This window comes from Gracilinanus agilis, chromosome 5 (genome assembly GCF_016433145.1).
Source record: "Gracilinanus agilis isolate LMUSP501 chromosome 5, AgileGrace, whole genome shotgun sequence".
Lineage (NCBI taxonomy): Eukaryota > Metazoa > Chordata > Mammalia > Didelphimorphia > Didelphidae > Gracilinanus > Gracilinanus agilis.
The window spans coordinates 87,828,250-87,855,086 of NC_058134.1; the positions used below are offsets into that span (position 1 = coordinate 87,828,250).

General features: G+C 36.1%; 1 protein-coding gene across 1 annotated transcript in view; it reads left to right on the top strand.

Annotated features, from left to right (window-relative positions):
• The window catches only part of PTPRN2 (protein tyrosine phosphatase receptor type N2), a 1,449,868-nt gene that overhangs the window by 587,643 nt on the left and 835,388 nt on the right, over window positions 1-26,837 (top strand). The window contains exon 6 of the mRNA XM_044678956.1: window positions 13,573-14,038. Coding sequence (XP_044534891.1) covers window positions 13,573-14,038 — 466 coding nt within the window. The remainder of the gene's footprint in view (window positions 1-13,572; window positions 14,039-26,837) is intronic.

The window sequence follows — 26,837 nt, forward strand, 5'->3', positions numbered from 1 at the left end:
CCAATGTCCTTACCTGAAAATTTAATTTAGGGCACTAGCCAGGTTTTTTTTTCCCTTGTGGCTGTATGTCCAATGGAGACCTTTTCATTTTCAAATGAATGATCTGCCTCAATGAAATAAGCTAGTATGTGTTTGAAAGCCAGTCTAGAACTTCTGAATTTAGGCACTTAATTTAAAAATGAAAGGAAAAGGAAAAGAAAGGAAGGCACTCTAAGTGTGAGGTATATTTATTCAGAATAGCTTAGTGTCCTAGCATCCTATGAATGCAATTGCTCCTTTATGAACTCTACTGCCAAGAAATGCAAATTTGATTTTTTTGGTTCACAGCACAGTGATAACCAACATTTCTCCCAAGTTTCTCAAATATTGTCAAAGTAAATACACACAAATATATAATCTTTTGGGTCATAGTGTTCTCTTCTTTGTTTTCTCTTCTTTATTTAACAGAAGGGATGAGTGACTGGACTCAGTACTAGTTAGTACAACTGGATTTCTGAGTACTTTAAATGGATGCATTATGTTATGTCTTTCTAATGTTTACGTGGAATCAATAGCCACTAACCAGGCTACAGCCCAGAGACTATTTTAGCAGGCCAAGTGGGGAGAGAGAGAAAATTCATTAAAAGTGGCAAATGACTCAGGAAAAGCAAGAAGGAGGGGAAATGGGCAGAAGTGTCACAGTGAAGGGAGTTTCCTCCAAGCTAAAAGGTAAAGTTAGGTTCATCTGTAATTGCCATTAGACTCACATGTTATTCTTTACAGAAAATTTACCTAAAATAGTAATATTCATAACTGGCATTTAAATAACACTTTAAGGCTTCCAAGGCATTTTCTGCACATTATTTTGTTTTAGTATCATTAGCAACCCATTAAGTCAATTGCTGCTATTCTCTCCATCTTACAAATGAGGTAACTGATGCCAGCAGAGGGTAAATAACTTGTAAAGAGTCACACAACCAATTGATATGCAAGACAGGATTTGAATTCACATTTTCCTAAATTCAGCATAGTATCCACAATGCCATCCTTCCTTTCATAAAGTAGGAATATCCAGTTTACTTCAAACAGGAGCATTTATTAACTAAAACTAAAAAGATGGGGACACTGGATTTTATAAGACTCCATTTTTCTCCTTCTAAAACAAACATTGTGGAAAAAGTGTTTGGAGTCAAGAAGACCTGCATTCAAATTCTGATTCAGGTACTTATTTTATGACCATGCTTCACTTTTATTCATCTGTAAAATAAGGGGGTTGGACTTGATGACCTCAGAAGTCCTTTACAGCTCTAAATCAGTAGTCCACCCAATGATGTTTTAAAGCCAATTCTAGATGCACAAATTCCAGTAGAACATGAACAACTTCACTCCATTTTTGCCATATACTACAGTATAGTCTTCTTTATCAAAAGGTAAGAAAACAACCACATGTAGAATCTACCCACTGGACAGGGAATTCCATCAAAAAACCAATTCCACACTCAGGCCAGCCCAGCTATATGTGAGACATGAAACATCTGAAGGAAGTTTTAAAAAGTGATCTCTGCCTTACTGTCGCACTGTTAACAACAAACTGAGAGGTTCACAGAGCAGGTGGGACAGTCAGGTATAAAAAAATGTAAGCTATAAACAATGATGAAATCTTGCTAAAAGTGGAAATCGGTAGTAGAATACTGAATGTTTCATGCTATGAGTCATCAAGAGACATTGTATACGATGTCAAATTGGAACAGCTAACAGCCACTCTCATTCAAGGAAAGTAAATTCCCACAACTGAAGAAGGGGCTCTTTCAAGTTGTCTCTTATGATATTCTGCTTGACCCTATGGGGCTCCTAATATAGAATCAAGAATTTCGTTAACTCAATATATGTTGCTTATTTCTAGGATGCAAGAAGAAGACAGTGGTTATTATATTCACTGGAAAATGTGTATAAACTAAGGGATTTATTAAATCAGTACAATATGTTTCAACACAAACTTCCTAATTCAGGGAGAATAGTATTTTGAGCTATGCTGGGTCCACAAACAAAGCTTTTTCATAACAAAGCTCCTCCTCCTCCACTGCACTGGAGAAAGAGTCCAATAATAGTAATGATAACAGCTAACACATATAGTGCGCTCTGTGTGTGTGTGTGTGTGTCTCTCTCTCTCCCTCTCATTCTCCCTCTCCCTCTCTCTCTCCCCCTTCCTCTCTCCCCACATTTATATTCTCTTAACTCTATTACGTTAGGAATTATTTGCATTGATGAAGCCACAGATCAGTCAATTAGTCAAAAGGCACTTATCAAATGGCTACCATGTTCCATGCATTGTGCTAGTCACTAGAAACACAAAGGCAAAAAATGAAACTGGCTCTTACCTCAAGTAACTTATATTTTGTTAGGAGAGAACAAAAAATTATAGTTTTCATCTATTTTTTTCTATACCAAGAAAACACCACATAAAATGGGCATTTTAATATATAAAACAGAAGAGAAAAAAGAAGATAATATATGAAATTACTTATTTATAGGCTGTACATTGTTTTTCCTTTTAAGTCTAAAATAAATCCAGCAAAAATGTTTAAATATATTAAAAGTACATTCTCTTTTATTCTTTCAGGAACTTTATGAATTGGGAAGGGCAGGTATTATGACCACTGTACCAAGGGAGAAACTGAGGTTCAAAAGATCACTGTCCCTTGTTTAATGTAACATAACAAGTAATCAGGGCAACCAGAACATGCTGTGGCAGGTGAAAGATAAAATGACTTAAGAAACAAAGATTTGAGCTTCCAAGCATATCACTTTATTAAGCAATGCATGCCAAATGCATAACAAATCAGGACTAGATCTTTTTAGCTTATAACTAGACTCTAAACACAAAGAGAGACAGATTTTTATATATTAAAAACAATCAAATAAGACCAATTAATTAAAAGAGACCAATTTTCCAGGGTAAAAAGTTAGTAATACGATTGGTAATTGGAAGAAAGATTAGGGACTTTCCAAGTTGGGAAGGAGAAAGTGAACAGGTATGATTCCCTGAAATCAGAAGTGCCCCACTTTCCCCCAGGTGTTTGTATTCAATCAAAGGAAAAATGGAAAGTTAACCAGTACAGGGCTGATTTTCAGATAAGTCATATGGGTTGCTTGAGATGTACAGTTGTGAAAAATGCCTTGAATCCTTCAGATTTCATTGGGTTTCTGGTCAATATAACCTAGATTCTCATCAAAGAGTCTCTATACAGCAGGTAGGGTTGGTCCAGCTTCCAAGCCACATAGGGCTAGGTTCAAAAAATGCAAAAAAATTCCCTCCCAATTCCCCAATTTAAGAAAAAATATCTCATAAGATAGAAACTGGGGTAGACAAATAATTGAATAGAAAAAGAGCTGAGCTAGCTGCAGAATTAAGGCATAACATAGAGTTAATGTAGTTCATTCAATTCCTACCACCACTTGCTATGCTAATCCCCTCAATACATAGCCAACACTTTTCTGCTCCATGCTTTTCTAACATCACGGTGTCTCTGAATTGAAGACTTGTATAACAGTGTTTAGGACCTTTAAGCAGGTTTGGCCATTATAGGAGAGGTTCCAATGTTGAGATACTACTCCTGTTGTTTTGGAAAAGTGTAATTATGACATGATGGAAAAAAAACACTGGCTTCAAAATCAGAGGATCTAAATTCAAATCCCACCTCTGTCCCTTAGTGACAGTTTAATCTTAAGCAATTCCCCCTGGGTCTCAGTTACCTTGTCTGTAAAACAAGGAAGATTGGACTGGATTCCTTTGGAATCTCTTCAAGTTCCAGATCTATGATTCTGTTGCTTAATGTTTTTTCCCTCCATTAACATCTTTATACTCAGAAGAAGAGTTATTTTATCTCTTCATCATATATCTTCCTTTTTAAAGTCTTTCTTTGAGATGCCATTTTGTCGTAGAGGTCATCATGGGTTCTTGATTAGATGTCAGAAAATATGATCTCTGCCTGATTCTATGAAGGAAAAAGACTTCATGAATGGATGAGACAAGGATTTTATTTCTCTTACCTGAGGAAAAACCTAACTAAGCTGGAAGAAATGCTTTCTCTCCCAGTTTGCCTATAGGCTCATACATTGGTAGCCATAAGATAACCCTATTCAAGACTACACATCAAGTTCTAAAGATCTGTGAAGCCTCCATGGGTAGATCAGAACAATATTCCAACACCTATGAAGGAAACTAAAGGTTCTGTGGAGCACTTATAGTTTGGAAGAGATAGTGAGACCAACAACTTTGTGCAACTGTGCCTCACTTAAGTCCAACTCATAGGCAAGTCAAGACATTATTTTCTCTATGAAAGTGAAGGAGGAACCACAGTAACTCCCCCCCCCAACAATGAAAGCATGGGTCCTTGAAACTAGGAAGAAGTTATCTTTTTAACCAAGGAAAATATAGTATGCCTTTTCTCTATAAGTGAATGTGGCCAAAAGTGTCATTTGGTCTCTTTTGGCCACATTAAATAGCTTGGACTATATTTGGCTGCCTTTCTTCTCTTGGCTGATGAAATTCCTCAGTTGCAATTTTGGGTTTTACATGCTGCTGACTTTTCTGGGGTGCAAAGCAATTACCAGTAGATGCTTTTATAAATCATCCACTTCTAATTCCTCTGTCATCGAAAATCTAAATCCACTATAGACAATCTGGAGAGTATTCTGAATTTATTCTCCTAGGAGGTCTCAGCACTGATTACTTGATAAAAGAAGCCATGGGGAATAAAATCACTACTCTTTTTAAATCAGGCCAACTAACTCAAAGCTGTGGTACCCTAATTGAACTGTTATTGATCACTAAATCAAAATGTTAGTAAGGCATCTGAACTGCTGATGGTAGCAAACAGTTTCCTTTGGCTATAGAGCACAGAACTTTTGCTATTGCTTGAAATCCTTTGGCACCTGAATTGTATTACATAAAAAAGTTTGAATGCTCTCATCATGCTGTACTATGAAGATATTTTGAAATCTAAATATCTTTGTTTAGCATTTCATAGCATTTGACTTTTAAAAAGTCCTTCATAGAGACATTTTCTTTTTTTCTTCTTCAGATCTAAACTGATGATAACCCCTCTCTCCTTCTCTTAATATTTACCTCTCTGGGCCTCCTTTCATTGTCTGAAAGAGGAGAATGTGGAACTAGATGATCTTTAAGATTCCATACAGTTTTAAAGTTCTTTGAGGATAACACTAGCTAATATCCTTTCATCCTTGAATAAGGAAACCCACGGCATAGAGAAGCTAAATGACCTCTCTAAGACCTAAGAATGGAAATAGAATTCTCAATCTCAGTGTTTCCTGATTTTTCCTTTGAGGTAGTCTCTAGCTTTATGTTATAGGACCTAGGCCCTAAGATACTTTTTTAACATGAAAAAACTTGGTTTTACCACAATAAAAATGGAAAGGACAACAACCACAAAACAACCAAAATTGAATGCTGTGAAATAAAAATGATCAAGCTTAGCCCCACAGAATAGTTTTGAGAATATACTTCTTCCAACTCCTTAGAAGAGATGGGAGTCTGCAAGTATAAAATACAATATATATCATCAGACTTTTCTGACCTGTCAGTTTTGCTGATTTTTTCTCTTTTTTCCTATAGTTTTTTATTCTTTCTTATAAATTATGTGTCTCTGATAGTGGAGTAAGGTGAGGATGCAGAGAAAATATAGGTGTGATTTAAAAATAAAATGTTAAACAAACCTATTTTTAAAAATAAAAGAGAGGAAACATACATTCCATAGTGTCTATTCTGATTTGGCAGGGCTGGTTTAATCTGAAATTGATATACCACTTGAGAAATTTGAGGGCTAGTGAAAGCACTAAAGCCAACTGTGGAAAGTATAACACTTTCTGGAGGGCTGCATCTTTAGAAATCAGTTTTAAAAATTTGTGTTCTAATCATGATCAGTACTTGTCCATTGCATTACATTCCAATTCTTCAATGTACTTGTAATATCACAGGTGAGTCTGTAGATGAGGACAATCTCTTTTAAAATAGAGGCTTGTATTTTAAGATACTATGAGTAGGAGAATTATTCCATACTGTCGATTTGGTCACCAGTTTGAAGAAGGTAGCCTTATGGAAAGTCTTGTGAAGTAGATTCTAGGCTTCAGATTCAGTAGAAGAATTTTAAAGATTTTGTGGATAGTGAGTAGTGAAGATGATTAGTTCACCGTACAGGCTTTGCATCTTAAAGAGCTTGAAGAGAAAGCTAACAATTTTCAAAACTGCCATCTTTGATGGAGGGGATGTGAAACATGAAGATGTTTTCCACCACCACCTAGATTCTGGCTATTCCACAAAAAGATAAATATATAATATGCATTATCTGTCTTAAAATCATCATCTGACTTTAAGTCCCAATGTGATATGATGGACACAATTATTCTGTTACAGAGATACAGGAAAGAACCTATTCAGTGGCCTTTACAAAGAATCACTCTGAAAGTGAGTTAGCTGGTTTAATACTTCACACGAGTTCCCAAAGATTATGCTTAAAAAATATTCACTATACAAGTCAAAATGCTCAGAACTACAGACTATGTGAAAATATAAGATAATCTCTATTTGCACACTGGCAATGAAAATTAGTTGAAGTGAGAGAATATAAACATGTGAAATAAGAGATCATTCAGTACAGTGTTTGAAAACATATCACATGATAGTAGACACAATAACTATATTTGGAGTCAAAGTGGAAAAGAAGCCACCATGGATGGGGGAATTGCAAGAAAGCAGAAGGGCTTAACCTGGCATCTGAGGGAGGAGAGGTATTCTAAGTAACATTAAAGCAAAAGTGAAAACATAGAGGTAGGAAAATTCAAAGAATATGTTGGGGTCAGTGAGTGAACTATATTGACTAGAGTGAAAAACTCCACAAGGGTGATTGAAGATAAATTTAAGCAGAAAAGTGAGAACAACATTTTGGTAGACTTTGAAAATCAAGATTAAGGATTCTAACTTGTTTCTTTAGGTCTTTAGGTAATGGCCAGCAATTTGTAGTTTTGAGTGACGAAAAGATGTGATCAAAGCTGTGGTTGAGGAAGGTAATTAATTTTAACTTTAATTCATGATTACTATTCATGAAGTATGTCCTTTCCCCTTTGTAGGCTAATAAAATTTTAGAATCTTAGAGTTTGAAGCAGAATTTCTAGTTCATGGAATCTGATATTTACTTATGAATCCCCTCCACTTGGCAATGAACTAGATTCTTTATGAAACAGCCCATTTAAGAAATAATCTTAAGTTGTTAGCTCTTTCTGATACTAAGTCAACATGTACTTCTCCTTAACTTCTCTTCATTGGAGTCAAACAGTACAAATCTAATTCTTATCTCTCATAACAACTCTTCAAATACTTGACTCTACTTCTACCCCATGTTCCCTCTTCCAAGGTAAATATAAACTATTCCTTAAAAGGATTCTCTTATTACTTGGCTTCAGCACACTTTATGTTCTGATCATTTTCCTCCCAAAGTGTTCCAGTTTCATGATTTCATTCCAAACATATGATATTTAAGAATGAGAATAGGGCTTCATGTCTTCTCTGCCTAGGACAGAATACTATGGGTCTGTTACCTTTTTTCTTCAGTATTTCTATATTTCTGTATAATAGGAAGAAAAACTATTTTTGTACTTAAACCAAACACTATCTTTCAAACTGTCCATCTGCCCAACTTTGGTGTAATTCCGGCATCTCCTTAGAATTTGGCTTAAGAGGTGAAATCTTCCTATTAAAGAGGTTTTTGTTGGCATGCTGCTCATGTGATATCTGTTTCATTTAATACCTCAGAAGTAAATTATTTATAGATTAACTAATAAATTATCTTTATTAAAATAACATAATCATGAGCAACATTAATAATAATAATTGTTGTTGTTAGTATTAGTATATTATAGAGATAGGAGGTAGACCTGTGACATCAATATTTGCCTGTCCCCTTGGTAGTCCATAAAGCAAAGAAAAATGTAAAATTATCTTTAGTTCTTGATTGCTTTTATCTACATCTGAAGTATGACAGAAAAAGAAAGTTAAAGCATGCTAAAAATCATATAGTTCTTTAGATTGGTTCTAAACAGTCATTTTGTTGCTGGTGTTCTAAATGTGAGATGTTCATTGATCAGTTCACTGGACACGTTATGAGAGAAAATGAATCTTACCAATACTGGTAGTCTTACTGTAAATAGAAAGAAAAGACAAAAATAGGTTAAAACTTTATGGAAAAATGAATCATAGTTTTTTTCCAGAATGGGCAAACAAAGGAGTTGGACAAGTAGGTTTTATCTTGTGTCAAAGGGTGCAAGAAATATTTTCAAAGGACACGGCTATCTCATTTTGTAGTATTCATGATAAGGATTTCTAAAAATATCACTTTGTTTATTGTGATGATGAAAACTAATATTTATATAGAGTTTACTGTATGCCCATCACTGTGCTAAGCACTTTTACATTTATTATCTCATTTGATCCTCACAAAATCTCTGGAAGATTGATATTATTCTTTTCCTTATTTTTTGGTTAAGCAAACTGAGGGAAGCAAAGGTTTAATGACTAGTCAGGGGTCAGCAGCTTATTTTCTATTATGAGTTAAAGAGGGTGAGAAGTCAGAAAAAGTCCGTGAAGAACTAGTTAAGATCTCTGTGCTAATCTAAATTAAAAAATAAATAATTTGTCTTAATTTGTTGGATATCATGGCTCAAGAATAAAAAGCAAAGGATCAAGACTTATAGACTATACAGAATTCTCAAGCCAAAATCAGATGAGCAACATTTAAGTCCTTATCTAATATATATGTATATAGAAATATATACATATACACATATGTGAGGATATGTAATATAATCTATATGGGCATACCCATATATATACATATGCCTTATATTACCACCTGAAAATGCTCCATCTTATAATATAGAACTTCATACTTTTTCAACTCTTTGGATTCTATTAACACCATAAAATCATTTCTGGAATTTAGTTTTAAAATGAAAGGTTTATATTTCCACTGTGATGCTGTCAGGGTATAAACCAGAACACCAAATATGAGTTCCTCTGCATGAGATAAAACTCTTGTCAAAACAATACCAGATTCAGTAAAAGCAAGTCCTTCCCACTCTCCTTTCTCTCCTTCACAGCTCACATATGCTACGTTCATTGTAAATGCTATTACACACTGACAGAGAGAGGGAGGGAGAGGGAATGAACTTGTCTAAGGCGAAGTAAAGGCAGCATGATTTTTAGATTGAGATCTGAAATATGACATTGAAGTGCCATTGTGTGTAGAGCAAGGTTTGGACTTCCCGAGACTCCCCTCTGTGTTCTCAAGTCTTACACCAATTTGATGGTATTGTCAATATCATCTCATTAGGAAGTGTGGGGACAGTCCAGTTGGGGCATGCTTTGTCATGCCAGCAGCAGGCATCTCCTGAATTAAGTGTGCTTGCAAACTGCCTGAGGACTTTTAGTCTGACAGACCAGAATATTTGATCATTTTCCGAGCTGATTGGGGGGAGAAGTCCAAATTTTGGTTGCTAGTTTCTTTTGACACTTTTGCAAAAACTATGGGATAGTGAACTGTCAAAGGTGCCAATACCAATGGCTTGTCTTTGTATGTAACTAAGACCAATTAAAGTACTTACTCTTAACAGACTTCTTGGGCATTTCTTTCAGAGGGATTTAATAGTTCATTTCCTAATCATGGGATGAGGCAAGTGGATTGCTAAGACACAGTGTATTTGCAAAAGAAAAAATGAGTCTTATTTTAGGCTCTTATTGCTCCAACCTTGCCCTGGAAATCCAAGTAGGGAGAAAACGGAAACTGTTACTAACTCCACATCTGCTTTCTTATATGTTACTCCTGTGGAAAGCTAACTGGATTTCACTTGTATTTAGCTAATTCTGTAAGTAGATGCTACTTTAATGGCAAGAACCAATGCCGAGTAGATTTGGAGTCAGTTTCTAGAGGGAGATTAATGTAGTAGTTTATGACAGAAGTACTTAAAATCTTCTTGCAATTTAAAGATAAAACTTCATCCAGGTTGATTAAACCAGATGTCTCTAAGATATAATTTGAAGAAGCCATATTGTAAACATAGATGCCAAAAAATTAGAAATTGATAAAGTGACATTTTTGGAAACTCCTTACGTCCTCAGAGTGATCCAGTTACAGTAAAACAAATCTTCAGCTTCGTCTTTAAGAAATTAGGAAAAACAGGTATTGATGTTGCAAAGTTGTAGCTTCTTGAATAACAGTGAACTCAAAATAAAGGAAAGAAAAATAAGGAAAAAAACAAAAGGATTCCATGTCTACTCTTACTATGAATCCTTTATTCCAGGAAAGAAATAAAAAAACAATAGGAGAAAGGGGAGGTTCCTTGAGGGAAGAAACTACCCTAAACTTTTTTTTTTAATGCCAGTGTTAAGCACAGTGTCTGACACATAGTTGATGCTTTAACAAATCATTCCTAAGTGACTTTATTGTCTGAAAAGTAGAGAAAGGAAAGTGGGAAAGGAAGGTCAAGTGAAATTCCATTTAAAATGGGGGAGGAAGAGAGAGATTTTGTGGCACCAAAGTAGGAATCAGAATGCTACTCCTCCAAATCATGCCTTAAAGTCCTTGAAGTAATGGCATGACCCATATTTGGAGTTATTGTGTGAATGTAATTTTGGGAGGCAAGTTCAGTATCTATGATACTCTACTAAGAGCAGAGTACCGTGTACAATTGAAAAAGGCCTATAAAGTCATCTGATCCAAACTCCTCATTTTACAGATGAAAATACTGAACCTCAGAGATGTGAAATTAATAAATGTTTATTAATTGTTGATTGATTGATAAAGGCCAGAGAGGTCCCTTAAAAAATTCTTTTTTTTTTCATTTCAATTGGCTTCTTAAAGCAAATAAACTCCAAAGAAGTTGTTTAACGCAGTCTATGGAATTCTTTTCACCTTACTTTTCATAAATGAACTGTTTTCAGGCCTGATTTTGCCAGCTGTATAAGCTCTCTGAGTTTGACTATAATTAAAGGCTCTTTGAGTGGACTTGACAAGGCTTGAATATACTCTTATGGAAGAAAGGAATAGCATAGGCGCTTTAATGAGATCTTTTTGCTTTGGCTCCCAAGTCACCAGGTCATTGACCTGACTAGGTGCTCAGAGACTGTCTCTTCTCCATGTAAGTTCATATTTGAGCTCAAGATTGACATTTATGTCCAATTTGTTGGAAATAGCTTGAGGGTTTGTTTTGTTGTTGTAGCATTTTAGATTTTTCTCTCTTTCTAATGAACCTTGCCTTCTTTTTTATTTTTTTTACAGCCAAAACAGATGAATGAATCAGTTTTCAGAAGTATTTGAAAATGTTGAAGAGCAGCCCAAATCATAGGGTTTGAACATCTGAAGGGACATTAGCAACCATTCAGTCTAATCCCTTTCCTTTACAAATGAAGGAACTGAAGTTCAAAAAAAAGTTAAATAAGATTTCCCAAAGACACACAGATAATTAGTAGGAGAAAAATGAATAGAACCCAGGTATCTGAATATCCAGTTCAACCTCCTTTTCCTGTATTATACAGAGAATGATGGAATTTTATTTTTCAGAGATCAGTCCTAACTTTAATGAAAACTCTTCTGCAGCATCATTGACAAATACCTATGTATCTCACCTCGTTTTCAATCACACTGTTACACAAGTCCAACCCTGAACTGAATCTAAATCCTTTGTAAATGTTTCAGTGTTAAACTAAGTAGAAACAAAGCTTCCTTGAGTGATAATCACCCTCATTTCAAAACATTCACCCAAACACACACATACACAATAGTAAAATTAATAACATGTTTGTAGTTTTGAGTTACAAAGCTCCTTCTTTACATACCTTTGAAGATGGAAATATGTGTTTTTTAAGGAGAATGGACTATTCCAAACCTATGATTTCCCAGTGGGGAAGGAGATTCCTTCCACTGATGCATATTATTGACTCATCTCTTATTTGTAGCATCTGGGAGTTGGTTGGAGTCCCAAGAGATTGAATGCCTTGTCAATGGCTGTCAAGTGAATATGTGTTGGGAGTAGGACTTTAATATCAGGTGTCCCTGCAATCTGGTCATTTTGCCATCTCCTCTTTATGGATACAAAAACTGAGGCTCAGAAAGATTAAATGAAGTATGCTTAGTTACACAGCTTATAAGTCTTGGAGATGGGATTTGAACTTCAATTTTGGGACTTTAAGTCCAACCTTCTTTCTGTTTCCTGAGGCGTGAGTACAAATAGAACATATGAATAGATTTTTTAAGGGTTTCTTCTTGTTTTTGTTTTGTAAATTCATGGTGGATTATGAGGCATCAAGAGGAAATTTGTATCCTGTTCCAAACTCTTAATAGATAAATCCTTTACCTCTCTTAACCTCAATTTCCTCATCTGTAAAGAGGAGATAAAAATAGTATCTGCTATCAACAATGATAGCATTGTTGTAAGGACCAAATGAGATGCCATATATCAAGAATTATATGAATTTTAAAGGACTCCAGAAATGCTGGTTGTTGGTGTTAATCTATTCATGTTGTTGTTGAGTCCTGTCCAACTCTTCTTGGCTGCATTTGGTTGTTTGTTTGTTTTTTTGAGAGATACTGAAGTGACTTGCCTTTTCTTTCTCCAGCTCATTTTACAGATGAACTGAGGCAAATAGGGATAAATGACTTGCCCAGAGTCACCCAGCTAGTAATTGTCCAATGCCAAATTTGAGGCTAAGAAGAGGAATTTTCTTGACATCTGGGATAGAGCCCAGAGTTCTGTCTGCTACATAACCCCAATCACCATATAATCTATTGATATCAGACAATTAATGGGATGTTAAGGATGCCTATTTTAGTTAAGCTTTCATCCTTGGGGATATTATCATGGGCAGAAGTCTGAGCTGCATAGAAAAAAGTTCTACTCCAATCTGACACTTCTGATCAAGTCAGCACACCCCAAAAAGTGGGAATGTCTTCAGAGGCCTGTTTTTCTTATAGCAGATTCAGAGTGTATGAGCCATTCCATCTGAAGAGAATTACTAATCAAGTCAGAGTGAGGGAAAATCGAAGATTGGGTACAAGCTTTAAAAACCAATTTTGGCCAGAAGATAGCTTATTTATTGGGGAGCTTTTTGCCATGAAATGAGAGATCCTTGCAATTACTCTGATGTAGAATAATGTTTTTAAAAAGAATGAAACTTTTGAAATGATTCATTGGAAGACGAAAGATGCTGCAATCCAATGGGAACTCCTAGAGAAAACCCTATGGGGCCTTCTTTGAGACGTGCCTAGAGTTGAGAGGCAACCATCTGGGAGAGAACTGATTTTTAGATCAAGAAAGCTAATAACTGCTATGAAGTGGAGAATGAGATCAATAGGATGAGAATCAGACTGAGCAGGCTTTTTTTTGGTATTGTGTGTACTGTGTATAGAGACTCATACAAGCTTCAGTCCCAGATATAGACCCAGAGAGAAGAAATATGACATTAGTGCAAATTCTTGATGACTTATGAAAGTAATTTTACTTTCTTTTTTCCCCCATCTCTTCCAGGACAATATCTTTCCTGAACGTCTACTAAATTACATAGTTCAGAAGGCCAGAGGAAGTACCCCTGCACTGACCTATGTTCCCATATCTCATCCAAATTATCCTGATAATCCCTCCCGGAGGACCTTCAGCCCAATCCAGACAGACTCATTCTCCTACAGCCTGGACCCGGATCTTGACAAACAGAATCTGATTGCTGCTCTCAAGGCCTACATAGCTCAGAATATGGCAGAGGAGAACCCTGACAAAGGACCCAGTGGAAGGACTAGGAGTAGCCTTCATTCCAATAGTGGGTTTCTCCCACCATACAACGAAGCCTTCTCCAAAGAGGAGGAAACGGATGTGAAGGCAAAACCACTTTTCCTCCTGAAAACGGGATTGAGAGATCTAAATCCTGGCTCTGGAAAATCAGTTCAAAAATTATCATCTGTGCCTGGGGATGCCAAGGACCCTTTGAGTACACTGGATGGTAAAGTATCCTCATTATCTTCCTTCCCTAGAACCTTGAGGCTTATTCAGCTCATTCTTACCAGTCTCCAAGCAGTCATTGATTCTGAATACTTTATTCATCTTCCTGGCAGCACTTTCCTGGGAAGGGGAGACTTTCCCAGGACAGAAGTGCATTTCAACTGAATCACCATTTTTTAGTTTTAGAAAGATTCTGTTAAAGAAGTTTTCACAGCATTTTTCTGTACTATCAACGATCAATATGTGACCTGTTTTTCATTACTTTCATTTAGACATAGCAAATTATATCATGGGAGCTTCAGTCTTTCCAAAGCATGTGGCCATATAGCAACTACAACATGAAGGTCAATTGGAAAGAATCCTAGACCTGGAGGCAGGAAAATGTTGAATTTAACTTCTACCTCTAATCCTAACTCAGGTTATCTGGCCATGGATCATTTTTTAAAATTAACACTCGATTCTAACAATCACTGATACTGTGATACCAGTATATATTTGAGTATATGATTAATTCATAGTTTCATACAGTACAGTGAAATCAAACTCAGATAAAAAATGGGGATCACTAATATTGGCTCAGAAAACCACAGGTTAATAATATTTATGTTCCATTTTTAATTTACTTTGGGATACACTTCCCAATTACATTTTAATCTGTTCCAGCTACATTAGGGAAGGTTACTGATATTTGCGGGCCAATCTGTATTTTATATATGTCATGTAGTGCAAACCAAAAATCATAATTTCTTTCCTCAAACACTTTCCATTCCTAGTAGGAACAGGATGCACACTAATGACCAGCTAAGTCACAAGATAATAATCTAATAAAAGGGATATGCTACTTGATCTGTACAGTTCAGATTTTTGGAATCTAAGAGGGAGAAAAGAGTATTTTCACCTTGGATGATCAGGAGAGATTAAAGAAAAGACCCAATAACCAATGGAAAAGGAAGACACATATATGCACTTTTCTCTAGACTTTTAGTTTAGGGCTTTCTCTATAATATGTCCCACTCTTTGGGGCATTTTGGAGATTTAATCAATATTCAACAATATCAAACACTCAAAGTAAGACCATTTTTCATACCAGCCTCTGCAAAAACTGACAATACCATTAGGTACAACAGTCAGAAAGGCCACTGGTGTAAAGCCAAGATTGATTAAATGAAGTAGCTTACCCACATCTCCAGATTCCCCTGTGAAGACCAGGTACACATTGACATCAGTTCTGCAAGGGACTTAAAAATAGACTGGCAAATTTCACTCTAACAAGTCTCAGAGTGGGCACAACCTGCAACCTGGCATACAGGGACCTTCTTCTTGTCCTTCGATGCTGATTCAGTGACCTACATTCTTTCAGATTTTGCGAGGAGGTAGACTCAGATAACACTTCAATGGACAGTTCATATAGATCAGGAAGGGTGCACCCTGTGCAGGTAGTAGTACAAGAAAAAGAATAGAGCCTCGGATTTCAGAAAAAAAGAACTATATCCTCTGATATATCACTCTCATGGTGTATTTTTCAAGTAGGACACCACCACAAAATACCCCTTCTCTCACCCATTCCCTTGCACAAATGTGTAATATAAATATAAAAATAATGAGAATATAAGAGTCCCTCAAAGAATCAGAGATCTTGAAGGGGCCATAAAGGTCCAGCTGTAAGAATCTGAAACAATGATGGCAAATGTTTTTATCTTGGTTAGGTAGGTCAGACTTAAGGCTACTCAGGTTCCTTGATACCCTGTTATATATTGGTCTATGAAGAAGTATTGTTAATACCTTAATATTGCATATTACTACTATGAAATGAATTGAGCTAGATGTTCCTCTTGACCACTGTGCTGTTCTGGGAGTCTTAATTTCATTTGCCTGTGTTTATACAGTCTGTGTCAGCTTGTCCTCATATATATTTGTCTGTCATCATCACCAATTTTAGATGGAAAACTCTCAAAGAGCAGAGCCTGCTTTCCATTCTTAGAAGGGCATCTAATCAGTGTCCCTTTGATAATGATGGTGGTTTTTATTTTTGAATCAGAAAACTTCATTGAAACACAGACATTTGCTCTGAAGAAAATCTGGCTATTTTGAGGTCATTTTCACTTGAAAGAAAACACCTGCTGCCTCTATAATGCTTAGAGAAGGCTATTCATATTTGAGTGTAGACAAATGTTGTGCCCTGTTCAAAATCTAATTATACCTTTTGGCAAAGAGTTCCAACTACTCTCTCATCCACCTGATCTCTGGAGCAGGGGCTGTTTTCAATGGCTTGTGCCTTGTATACACACATCACCATGTGCAGGAGCCAAAAGCAACCCTGATTCCTGTTGAATTGAAATATTTATCAGTTTAGTATCAGCAAACCCTTGACTATAAACCTCTCTCTGCATGCAAAGGAAACTCAACAGAATAGAATGAAGCAAAGGAGCCATCTGTGTTCTTAAAACTTTCTAATTTAGGACAACAAAGTTCTCAACCCGTGTTCTAGGAGCATGTGTGTCCTTTTGTTTTTCTATGTAACTGTAGGTTATAGATACAAAATGAGAAAACCATGATTAACCACAGATAATATCTTGTCTAGGGGTTCTTCATTTTTGTGTCTTGGACCTCTCTGGAAAACTGACTATGGGCACCTTTTCAGAATAAGTTTTTTAAAAGTATAAAATCAAATACATAGGATTGGAAGGGAAAGATAAATGTTAATCAGAATAAAGATGTGATTTTTGTCCCATCCAACACCAAAATCAGTCCCTAGACCCCTTGATAGTCAATTCATGAAACTGAGGTTAAGAACCCCAGCTTTTATCTAACTCTTTTATTTTACAAATGAGGAAGTTAAGGTTCTGTAATAGGGAGTTACTCACCAAAATGATTATTTAATGACATAAGCAAAAGTGGACCTCAAACCCCTTGCACAAACTTAAACCTATCACCCAGCATATTTCTTGGCCATCTCCTCTTGACCTAAGTTGATGGGCATTCAGAGCATGTTGATTAATTTTCATTTTACTCTCTAAACAATGTACCATTGGGAAATGACAAATGATCTTAATCCAGAAAAGTGAATAACAAGGTAAATTACAAAGCCAGATAGACTTATTTTATTATCTCCCAGCTGTACCCTTACTCCATAGTTTAGATAAGCAAAACTTAACTGGAGTGGGTATACATATGGCCTAGGTATTGAAGCAACCCTGCTGATATCAGAACTGAGGTGCAATTTGGGGTAACTCTCAAAAATAAAAACTCTGTCTCATGCCCCTACCACAGGAATCATTAGAATTTTTGGCATCTGGTACGTTTTATTCCCCTCAAAGCCCTCAAGCTCCCCAGTAAATACTAAGGGTATTAAGAGCATTGAAAACTAAAATTGATTTATTTATATAAAAAAATACAAAAAGAACTCACAACTGTGAGTTCATTAACTGTCAAGAAAATATTCAGCCCCATATAATCCATCCAATTTACAATACTTCTTTTCATGAGGTGGAGTAACTGGGGAGTTGATCAGTATCTGCCTCCCAGAACCTTAACAGTCCACATGAAACATAGAGAAAAAGTCCAGGTTTCCTCTTCCATGTTGAAATTCTTTGCCTCTTTGCTCTGCAATTTGGTCCATCCTATAGTTCTTCATTCCATGTGCCCCTGATCTGCTGTCTTTTATTGGCCTTTGGTGTTCTATTTTTTTTCTCTCTGTTTAACATACCCAGCTGCCATGTGGTGCTTCTCTTCTGTTCTGTATCAGTGTAAGAATGTTTTTCCTTGTATATATCACTTTATCTCCTAATTTTGGCCCTTTTTATTTTTTTAAATTAAGTTAATTTTTTTAATAATCAATTTAAGATATTTTATGTTTACATAATTCATGTTCTTTCCCTCCCTTTCTACCACCCCCTCCTGTAGCTAATGAGCAATTCCACTGGGTTTTACATGTGTCATTTGACAAGACTTATTTCTATATCATTAATATTTGAATGTTTAGATTCTATATCCCCAATCATGTCCCCATTGAACCATGTGATCAAGCAGTGGTTTTTCTTCTGTGTTTCTGCTCCCACAGTTCTTTTTTCTGGATGTGGACAGTGTTCTTTCTCATAAGTACCCCAGAATTGTCCTGGAACATTGCTTTGCTGCTAGCAGCAAAATCCATTACATTCAATAGTGTTTGGCTCTTTTTATTGATGATCTCCCATGTTTGGAATTCTCTTCTTCTTGGCATCACTTCCTTTCACTTCACTTTCTTCAAGACTCCTTTCAAGTCTTAACTTCTTCAAATCTTTTCCAGCCCCAACATACAACTACTAATGGCTTCTTTCTGATTTTACCTTCTATTTACACTCTTTATATCTTATTTTTACATCATTGTTTACATGTTTTCTTCTCATTAGAATATAAATTCCTTGAGTTCAGGGATCATGTTCAGACTTTTCTTTGTATGTTCAGCACTTAGTCTGGTACCTGACACATAGTAAATGCTTAATAAATGCTTTTGGGCTGACTCCTAGATTACCTATAAGTTTGCAGGGATATAAATGTCTCCAGCTTACGCTGACACTTCTCTACTTCTCTGTCTTTAGGTCCATCTTTTACTTTTCTTCTTTTTTGTCTTTTCTCTGAAACCCACGTGATCCCTCATATGGAAACAACTTCTTCCTTGCACATAGACTGGAAGACCTCTGGCATACACAGAGGGAATGGGTTATCATTCGCTTCTTGACACATGAGTTCTAAATAAAAAAAAAACCATAAGATGATAGAGTGAGAGGTGGAAAGGCCTTAAAAGGCAGGAAACACAAAATAATAAAGTCTGATTCAGCTCACTGAATTCAGAAATCAAAGGTGCCAGATTTTTTTTTTTATTTTACCCAGAGATATCCCATGGTATATCACTTACTCTAGCTTCTCAGTACCCATAAAATGTTGGAATATAGCATATGCCATTTACCTCCTGCTAATTGTTACCTAAAGAATGGGCCAGATTCTAGGTGGGATAAATTACCCTTTCTCAGTTAAATCCTTGTGTTTTTAAGGCATGGATAAAATCCCAAATGGGGTCACAAAGAGTCAGCCATGACTGAAATGACTTAACAACTACAAAAGACCAAACCAAATCAAATTTTTTCACTCTCATCCAATTTGCAGAACATCAATGCTACATTAAAAAGATCCCCAATCCATGACACCATTTCCTGAGTTTACATTTCCCAAAACTCTACTCTTCAGAATCCTGGTATTACATAGAATGGAAAAGATCTTTAAGAACATTTCAATGGTAGTAATAATCTTCCCTCTAAAATGAGAAACATAAAGATATGTATATATCAGAAATAATTATTGCATTCAATCACTTAGCATAATAAATATAAATAATTTCTTCTATTTTGCTGTAAAATTCCCCCTTCCTTGATTGTTTTCCTGGTAAATATTCATGGGATCATAATGTATATAAACTTAAAGGGACTGTGGAGATTATTTACAATGAGGTTTTTTAAATTTTTCTCTCATGAACCTTTTGGCAATTTAGAGTAGCTTGTGGATCCCTTCTTAGAATAACATTTTTAAATTCATGTGATAAAATGTATAGGATTACAAAAGTTACCAAAATATGTATCTTAAAAAGGTTATGGACTACAGCTAAGAATTCTGAAATAGATGATGTTCCATACTTTATAAATAAGGTCTATCTATTGAGATAAAGTGATTTGGACAATATCTCATGAATGGCTTCTTTTATAATTTACTTGTTTTGTTTTGTTTTTTACATTAAAAGGTCTCTCTTCCACTCTCCCCTGCACTTCTATTGGAGATTTCAAGATCTGAACCCAGGACCTTTGTTTCAAGCCCTTTCCATTCCATACCCTCTAATTTACTTTTAGTGATATTCACTACATGTTTAATGTGGGCAGTGTTAACCTCATTTGAAGGAGAATCCTATAACTCTGAGAACGAGAAGGGTTATACTTCCCAAGTTAGATGCTTTGGTATTCCTATAGATTCATGGTCCTTAAAAAGCAAATGAAACTGGAAACTCAGTATTGATTCTAAGGCAGCAAGGTTTTTTTTCTTTTAAGCAATTGAAACTGCATATAATTTGCATCCTCTATAATACCAATGTGGTTAGGAATATTACTAAAGATGACTTTTCCCTTTGTAAAGCTCATCATGTTGTCATTTGAAGACATCTATAGACGTGCCCATTCTCTGCAGGCCAAACCTTCCCTTGTTGTTCACCAGGAGTCACTGCTGGTTGATCTCCTTTTCCATCCTTACATATTTGATATTTGACATTTTGCGTAATTGCCTTGAGATATCACACTTGGAACACTGAAAGCTACTTAAAATGTCATCATGAACAGGTCAGAGTCTCAGGTTTGTATAGTGTGCTTAATGGAACAAAAGAATTTGCCACTTTGATCCTTTTAATCTTCCATTGTACTCTCGTTTCATGTTTTCCATCTGCTCCATCAGGGCTTTGAGGATTTAAAAATTTGTACTTTCTTATTTCTTTACATCATTCGTATGGTTGTAGATTTAGGACACATAAGGAAATTAGAGAGCCTCTAGCCCACTCTCTTCATTTTGTCTTTCTTCGTATCCTCGGTGTTCAGCTTAGTGACGCACATAGTAGGCACTTAATAATTTTTTAATTGATTGGCAAATGAGGAAACTGAAACCCAAAGAAATTAAGGAAACTGCCCAACATCAGAGAAATAGTACATGGCAGGGATGATTTGAGCATTTTTGAGGAAATGCAATGCGATAATAATGCCCAATGGGTTCTATCATAAAGGATTATTTGGCAAATGTTTTTAATCTATTGCGGCAGCTAGGTGATATGATGAATAGAGTGTGCTAGGCTTGAAGTCAATCAAGACCTGAGTGGAACTGCTGTACCCGGGTCACAATAGCAGTGGGACCCCGGGTATATCACTTAGCTTCTCTGTGTCCAGTTTCCTCATCTGTAAAGCTATAGACATGGATCCAATATCTAAAATCCCATCTAGAACATAAGCCAGGATCATACATTTAGTGATTGCAGTCACTATAAACTTATAATTGACCCAAAATCTGCCTACATAGTTTTATAAAGTAAATTATATACTCTAGTATTATAATAAATAGTAATATTTACATTACTAACCCTTTTTCCATCTTGTGATGTTTTTATTTCTAATTCATTGTATTGGAATAATTTAAGATAAGCTTCTGTGGTCATATTTTTAAACAGAAATTTCTCCTAGATTCCTTGAAAAGGAACTACAAAATGCAGGTGACCTCTGATTTGGGATGTGTTTAAGAATATAAGAGAGGCTTATGATCAGGAGTATGCTAAAGCCATCTTATTCAGGCCAATTGTCAAATTTTCAGTGTGAATATTTATACACCTTAGAAATTGGCAAACTACAAATGAGGACTTGATTTATTGCTTTGTTGATTTCTAGACTTAAGAAAGTAATGGAGAAAATGTTAATAATGCAGATTAAACTTAAAAGTATATGCTTTAGTCAAGTGTTAAAAATTTACCCAGATTATGAGTCACCTTCTTCCTGCTGTTTTTCAGCTCTAGTGAGAATAGAGAAAGAGTTCATGGAAGGAGAGAGATTCTCGGTGAACTAACAGGAGGGTCTATTACTAGGGTCATTAAATACTGGAATGGATTAAAGATGGTGGTGAAATTTTGTTAATTGTACATCTCTGACAATAGGCTACTTGACTAGGTATTCGTATATCCTATTTTGGCCTTATCAAATGAGAGCACTGTCATGCTTTCACAGGGCCAGCATCATCTCTAAGCAAAGGAAGTGGAGGTGATTCCCTCTCTGACTGCCCTTGCATATATTAACTTATTATTTGGAGCTAAGATATTCCATCTCAGGAAGTGTCCATTTTAGAATCCAAATACCTTCTGAAGGACAATACATTGACCAATTATTTTCCATCTTAGTTTTCGCAGGTAAAAATAGTCTTAGAGATCACCTATACTAATCCATACCTGAAGAGAAATCCCTTCTAGATTATTCCTGAGATGGACATCAAGTCATCACTAAATATCTTCATTGATAGGAAAGTTGTTACCTTTCAAGGAAAAAAGGAAGAAGGGAGGGAGATAGAGATAGAGGGAAAGAAGAAAAGTGCAAACAGGGAGGGATGGAGAGGAGAAAAAAAAAGGAAAGTGTGGAGGGAGGGAGAAAAATCACAAATATTTATTGATTACAAACTATCACACACTATGATAAGTACTGAGGATAAAAATACAGGTATCCTTTCCACATTGTGACTGGTTTCAATATATAACAGACTGGCATAAGAAATTAACTAGTTTTTGGGGGGAGGGGAATTTTGCAGAAGCCACAGATGACACACAAAGGTCTAAATATGACACAAAAAGTTTAGAAACTCAGAAATGCATGTAGTATACGTATAGTATTATATAATTTCAACATATTGACAAAATACTTAGCCCAAATCTTATAATAAGTTACTGTAAACACCTCATAAAGAAAAGAAAAAAATTCAGATTTATTTTCTGGTAAGAAAGGAAGGCAGGCAAAAATTTTATGTGAATTTTCCAGATAGGGGGTGCTAGTGAGGGGAGTACCACACCCCTAACCTACCCACCACCAGATGTGGAAGGAGTACATGTACAAGCAAAAAGAAAGGCAGTCCCTAACCTCAAGTAACTTGTATCCTTCTGAGTGAAGACAAATAGAAAAGAAAGCTGAAAAAGCTGGCATTTGAGGAAAGAGATGAAGATTCCAGTGCCAGTGGGAAAATGGATTTGGAGTTGGTGGAGGGATATTCCAGGAAAAACAAGCTGTAGGATTATAACTATTTCTGGGTAGTGAGTCCTCAGGCACTGAGGGGTGTTCTGGGATAAGACAGAAGTAGAGGCATCCAGAATATCAAGAATAAGTCCATAAGGGGAACTTATTTCTCTTTAGGGCACATCTCCTTCTTAGGAAACATTTTTTTGCCTCTGCAGATACATGTTTTCCTCCCACTTCTGCCCTCTGGGGCCAAGCAAAACAAGAAGGAAGGTATCAAAGAAAATGTAGTTCACAGTTTTGCCCAGACCTGACTGTCCTTACATAATTCGAGCTTGCTAACAAATGAGCATCTATGTAGTCACCAGGAAAATGCTTGTTATTTTTTTTTTATTTTATCCTAACTAGGTGTAGAATATTTGCCATAGCAAGCACTTTAGTTCGATAGAGAGGAATGAACAATGGGCCTGGAGGGAGAGGACCTTCCTTGTCATCCCCTTTCCAGTGCCTCTGGATCTTCTCTATTGTAATGAAACAAGCAGAAACCACCTGTGAAGGTTTCCTTCCCCTGTACCCTCCCACCAGAATAACTTCTGATCCTTCCTTGATGCTGCCAAGAAGCCTGCTAAATTACTTGGGAGGAAAATCTGTGAAAGCTTCATCTCAACAACTGTTTAATTAAAACTTTTTGGAGAGTTGATTACATTAAGTTTCCCTTGCTTTATTTTATAAAGTGAAGTCCTAACCCCCTATTTTCCTAATGCTATTCATTTTGAGCCACCTCTTTTAGCAGAAATCTATCTAACTGATCCTTTAGACTTTGTTCAAAGATCTCACTTGATGGAGAGCTCATTACCTTCAGGATAGCCCAATCAACTTTTTGAATCACTCAAATTATTAAGAAGGTTTTCCTCTGCCCTTCTATAATTCCTCCCATGGGTGTCATTATGGGATCTTAGGATTTGATTACAGCAGAATCATACTTCTAGAGACCAAAGGGACTTTTAAAGACATGCTCAAGATAACAAGACATAGAGAGACAGAGACAAGACCTGAACCCAGTTCTTCTATATCCAAATCCATGATTCTGTCCATTGCATTTTTGATCTTGGTCCAAACAAAACAAGTCTAATCCTCATAATACAATTAAATCCTGATTAGTACAAATAATGAATCCCCTGAAGTGGTCACTAAATCCCCCTTATATTTTCATTGAATTGGAACTAATTACCATAGTTTACATAATTCCAACTTTGAATAGCACAAATTCAATTATATGTAACCACTTACAAGGATTTATTACTTGAACTAATTAGGATGTTAATAAATATGTGATCACTTCAGAACATTTAATATTCAAATTGATCAATTCAATTCAGTAAAAATTTATTATATCTGGCATCATGCTATTCACTTGAGATATAAATATAAAGCAAAAATAGAAAAATACTCTCTGCCTTCAAGGAACTTGCAGTCCAATGGCAAAAGACAACATGTAAAAAAGAAGCTAAAAAGAAGTGAGGAACTAGGAGATAACCTAATGTGATTGCATGATGACCAATGGAGTTGAAACCAAGGAAACCACTGACTCAAAGAGTTATCTATAAAGTGCTGAGCACTCTACACAGGAAAACTTTTTGAAAAGTTTGTTGCTCTGCCCTCTTGTCTTCCACTCAAGACTTAGTGGCATATGATAGACCTTCAAAGATTGTGTTCATGTTGCATCCCACCTCAGGGTTCTTTTCTCCAGGCAAAATATTCTTCTTATAGCACAGTTTCAAATCTCTCACCATTCCAGGAGACTATCTTTGCAATGTGTATTTGTTTTTCTATGTCCTTGCTAAAATGTGGTGCTAAGAACCCAGCTCAGGATCACTCCTCCTGTCATATAAGATCTCATCATCTGATAATCAACTTATTTCAAATCCTTGTCACTGACATCTACCTGAATTCAAGACACTCTCTTCCTTTTCTCAGTGACTTTAGCACCTCACTCAAAATGAAGAATGGAATTTCAAGTCCAGAACTAGGGAGGAAGTAGAAGTCAGTAATGGACCAAAGGATGAAAGCTCAGAGCTCTGGGCTAGGAGTCCAGAAGTTCAACAAAATGTAGTCATTGAAGGCAGAGTCAGTATTAAACTTGGCAAGCAGTTGGACAGCGATAGCAGATACAATATGCTTAAGACTCATGACTGAAACTGAGGGAAGGTCTTCTTCAAATAGTAAGATGCTTATCCTCTTTATCCTATAGAATAAGGAGTCATTGAGAGGGTTCTCCCTATCCCAAAAAAGCTTTCTTTTGCTTTTTCTGGAGCCATGAGTGGTTTCTTTGCAAGCAGGTATTAAAGTGAGTTGGCTAGGATTCTTTGATTATGAGCAAACCTTCCTGAAGTTGATAATTCTTCCAGGCCACACCTGTAATCGATGTGGCAAGTGGGTAGCCTCAACTCCTGATTACATCTATTGATGTAACTCACCTTGAAGGGCAGTGATTTTTAAACTCAGCTAGGTTCTGTTAACCCCTGCCCCCATCTTTAGTCATATTTTTTTTCTCTTTGGAAAGGCAAGTGGTGCCTCTACACATAATTCATTGCTCTAGTACTTCTTATGCAGATTGATATTTTTCCCTTGCCACTGAACATAGATTTCTAGCAGGAAGAGATTTTAAAGATCATCTGGTCAACTCTTGTCTTTGAAAAATGAAGAAACTAAAGCAGAAATCAAGTGATTTCTTCAAGACCACATGGCTAGTGAGTGACAGCCAGGACCCAAACCCAGTTCTCCTAACTCCAAATCCAGTATTCTTTTCATTATATACTACATCATATGTTTTCATTGATGTTATTAGTTATGAACCTCTAACTTTCCCTAGGATATAGAGGCAGCACTAGAGAAGACAAATGATGCAGAGAAAGAGAACTACTTAATGAGACATCCCACATGCCTTTTCTTTTCCTTACTCCTAAAATCAAACAAAACAAAACAAAACAAAACAAAAAATTAGCTGTTGTGCTATGAGGCTATATTTTGGTTATAATTTTTAAAATGTGTCATTATATAACATGCAACATAACAAAAATATCATACATATGATTTGTTATAAGTAATAAATTATAACTGTTTATTCAAGAACAACAAATTCTTACATTAGCAATGTCCAAAAATCTCTTTCTTTTTTCCTCTCTCCCTCCCATTCCTCTCACTTCTCCAAAAAGGCAGGTAATATGATAGGAGTCATACACATATTATCATATAACATTTATTTCCCCATTCATCATGTTGTGAAACAAAACACATAATGCTACATTAGAGAAAAATACATGGAGGAATTCAAGTGAAGAATGGTACACTTGAATAGGCATTCTTTTAATGCTCTACAGAAAGCACATTCTCTATCTTAAAAAGCTTCACTTCATTATCTATCCATCACTATCTCCTGGCTTCAGACTTGTCAAGTTCAAATGCAGGGGTCTGACACCTATCATGAGTATCTTGAGCCATGGTTCAGGTTAAAATAACTGCTCCTGTGTAATAGCTAGTGTCCTATGCTCAGTATCCTTCCACTAGCCTCTGTGTATACTCACATTTCCTCTAGTGAATGAGGAAGAATAACTACTTTTATAGATTGGTGTCATTCAGTGTTTATGACCATATTGCCCCCCAGATTGGCCTTTGACCTATCAGAGGTTTGTTTGATGGACAGTTCTCCACTGACTCTGAATGCTACAGAAAGAGCAGCTCCTAAAAAGACAAGAGACTGTTCTAGCTCTGGTTTGCTTAATAAGTCCAGAGAAGCTAGTATGAGCTTTTACCCCTTCTTATTTCCATTTGTTTGAGAGCCAACTAATCCTTTATTGTAGACATTTTCTCTTCCTTCCTTCCTTTTTTCCTTCCTTCCTTCATTCCTTCCTTCCTTCCTTCCTTCCTATCTCTGTCCCTCCCTCCCATTCTTCCTCCCTCCCTTCTTTCTTTCTTCCTTCCTTTCTTCCTTTCACTCTTTCTCTCTCTTTCTTTATTTCTCTCTCTTTTTTTCTC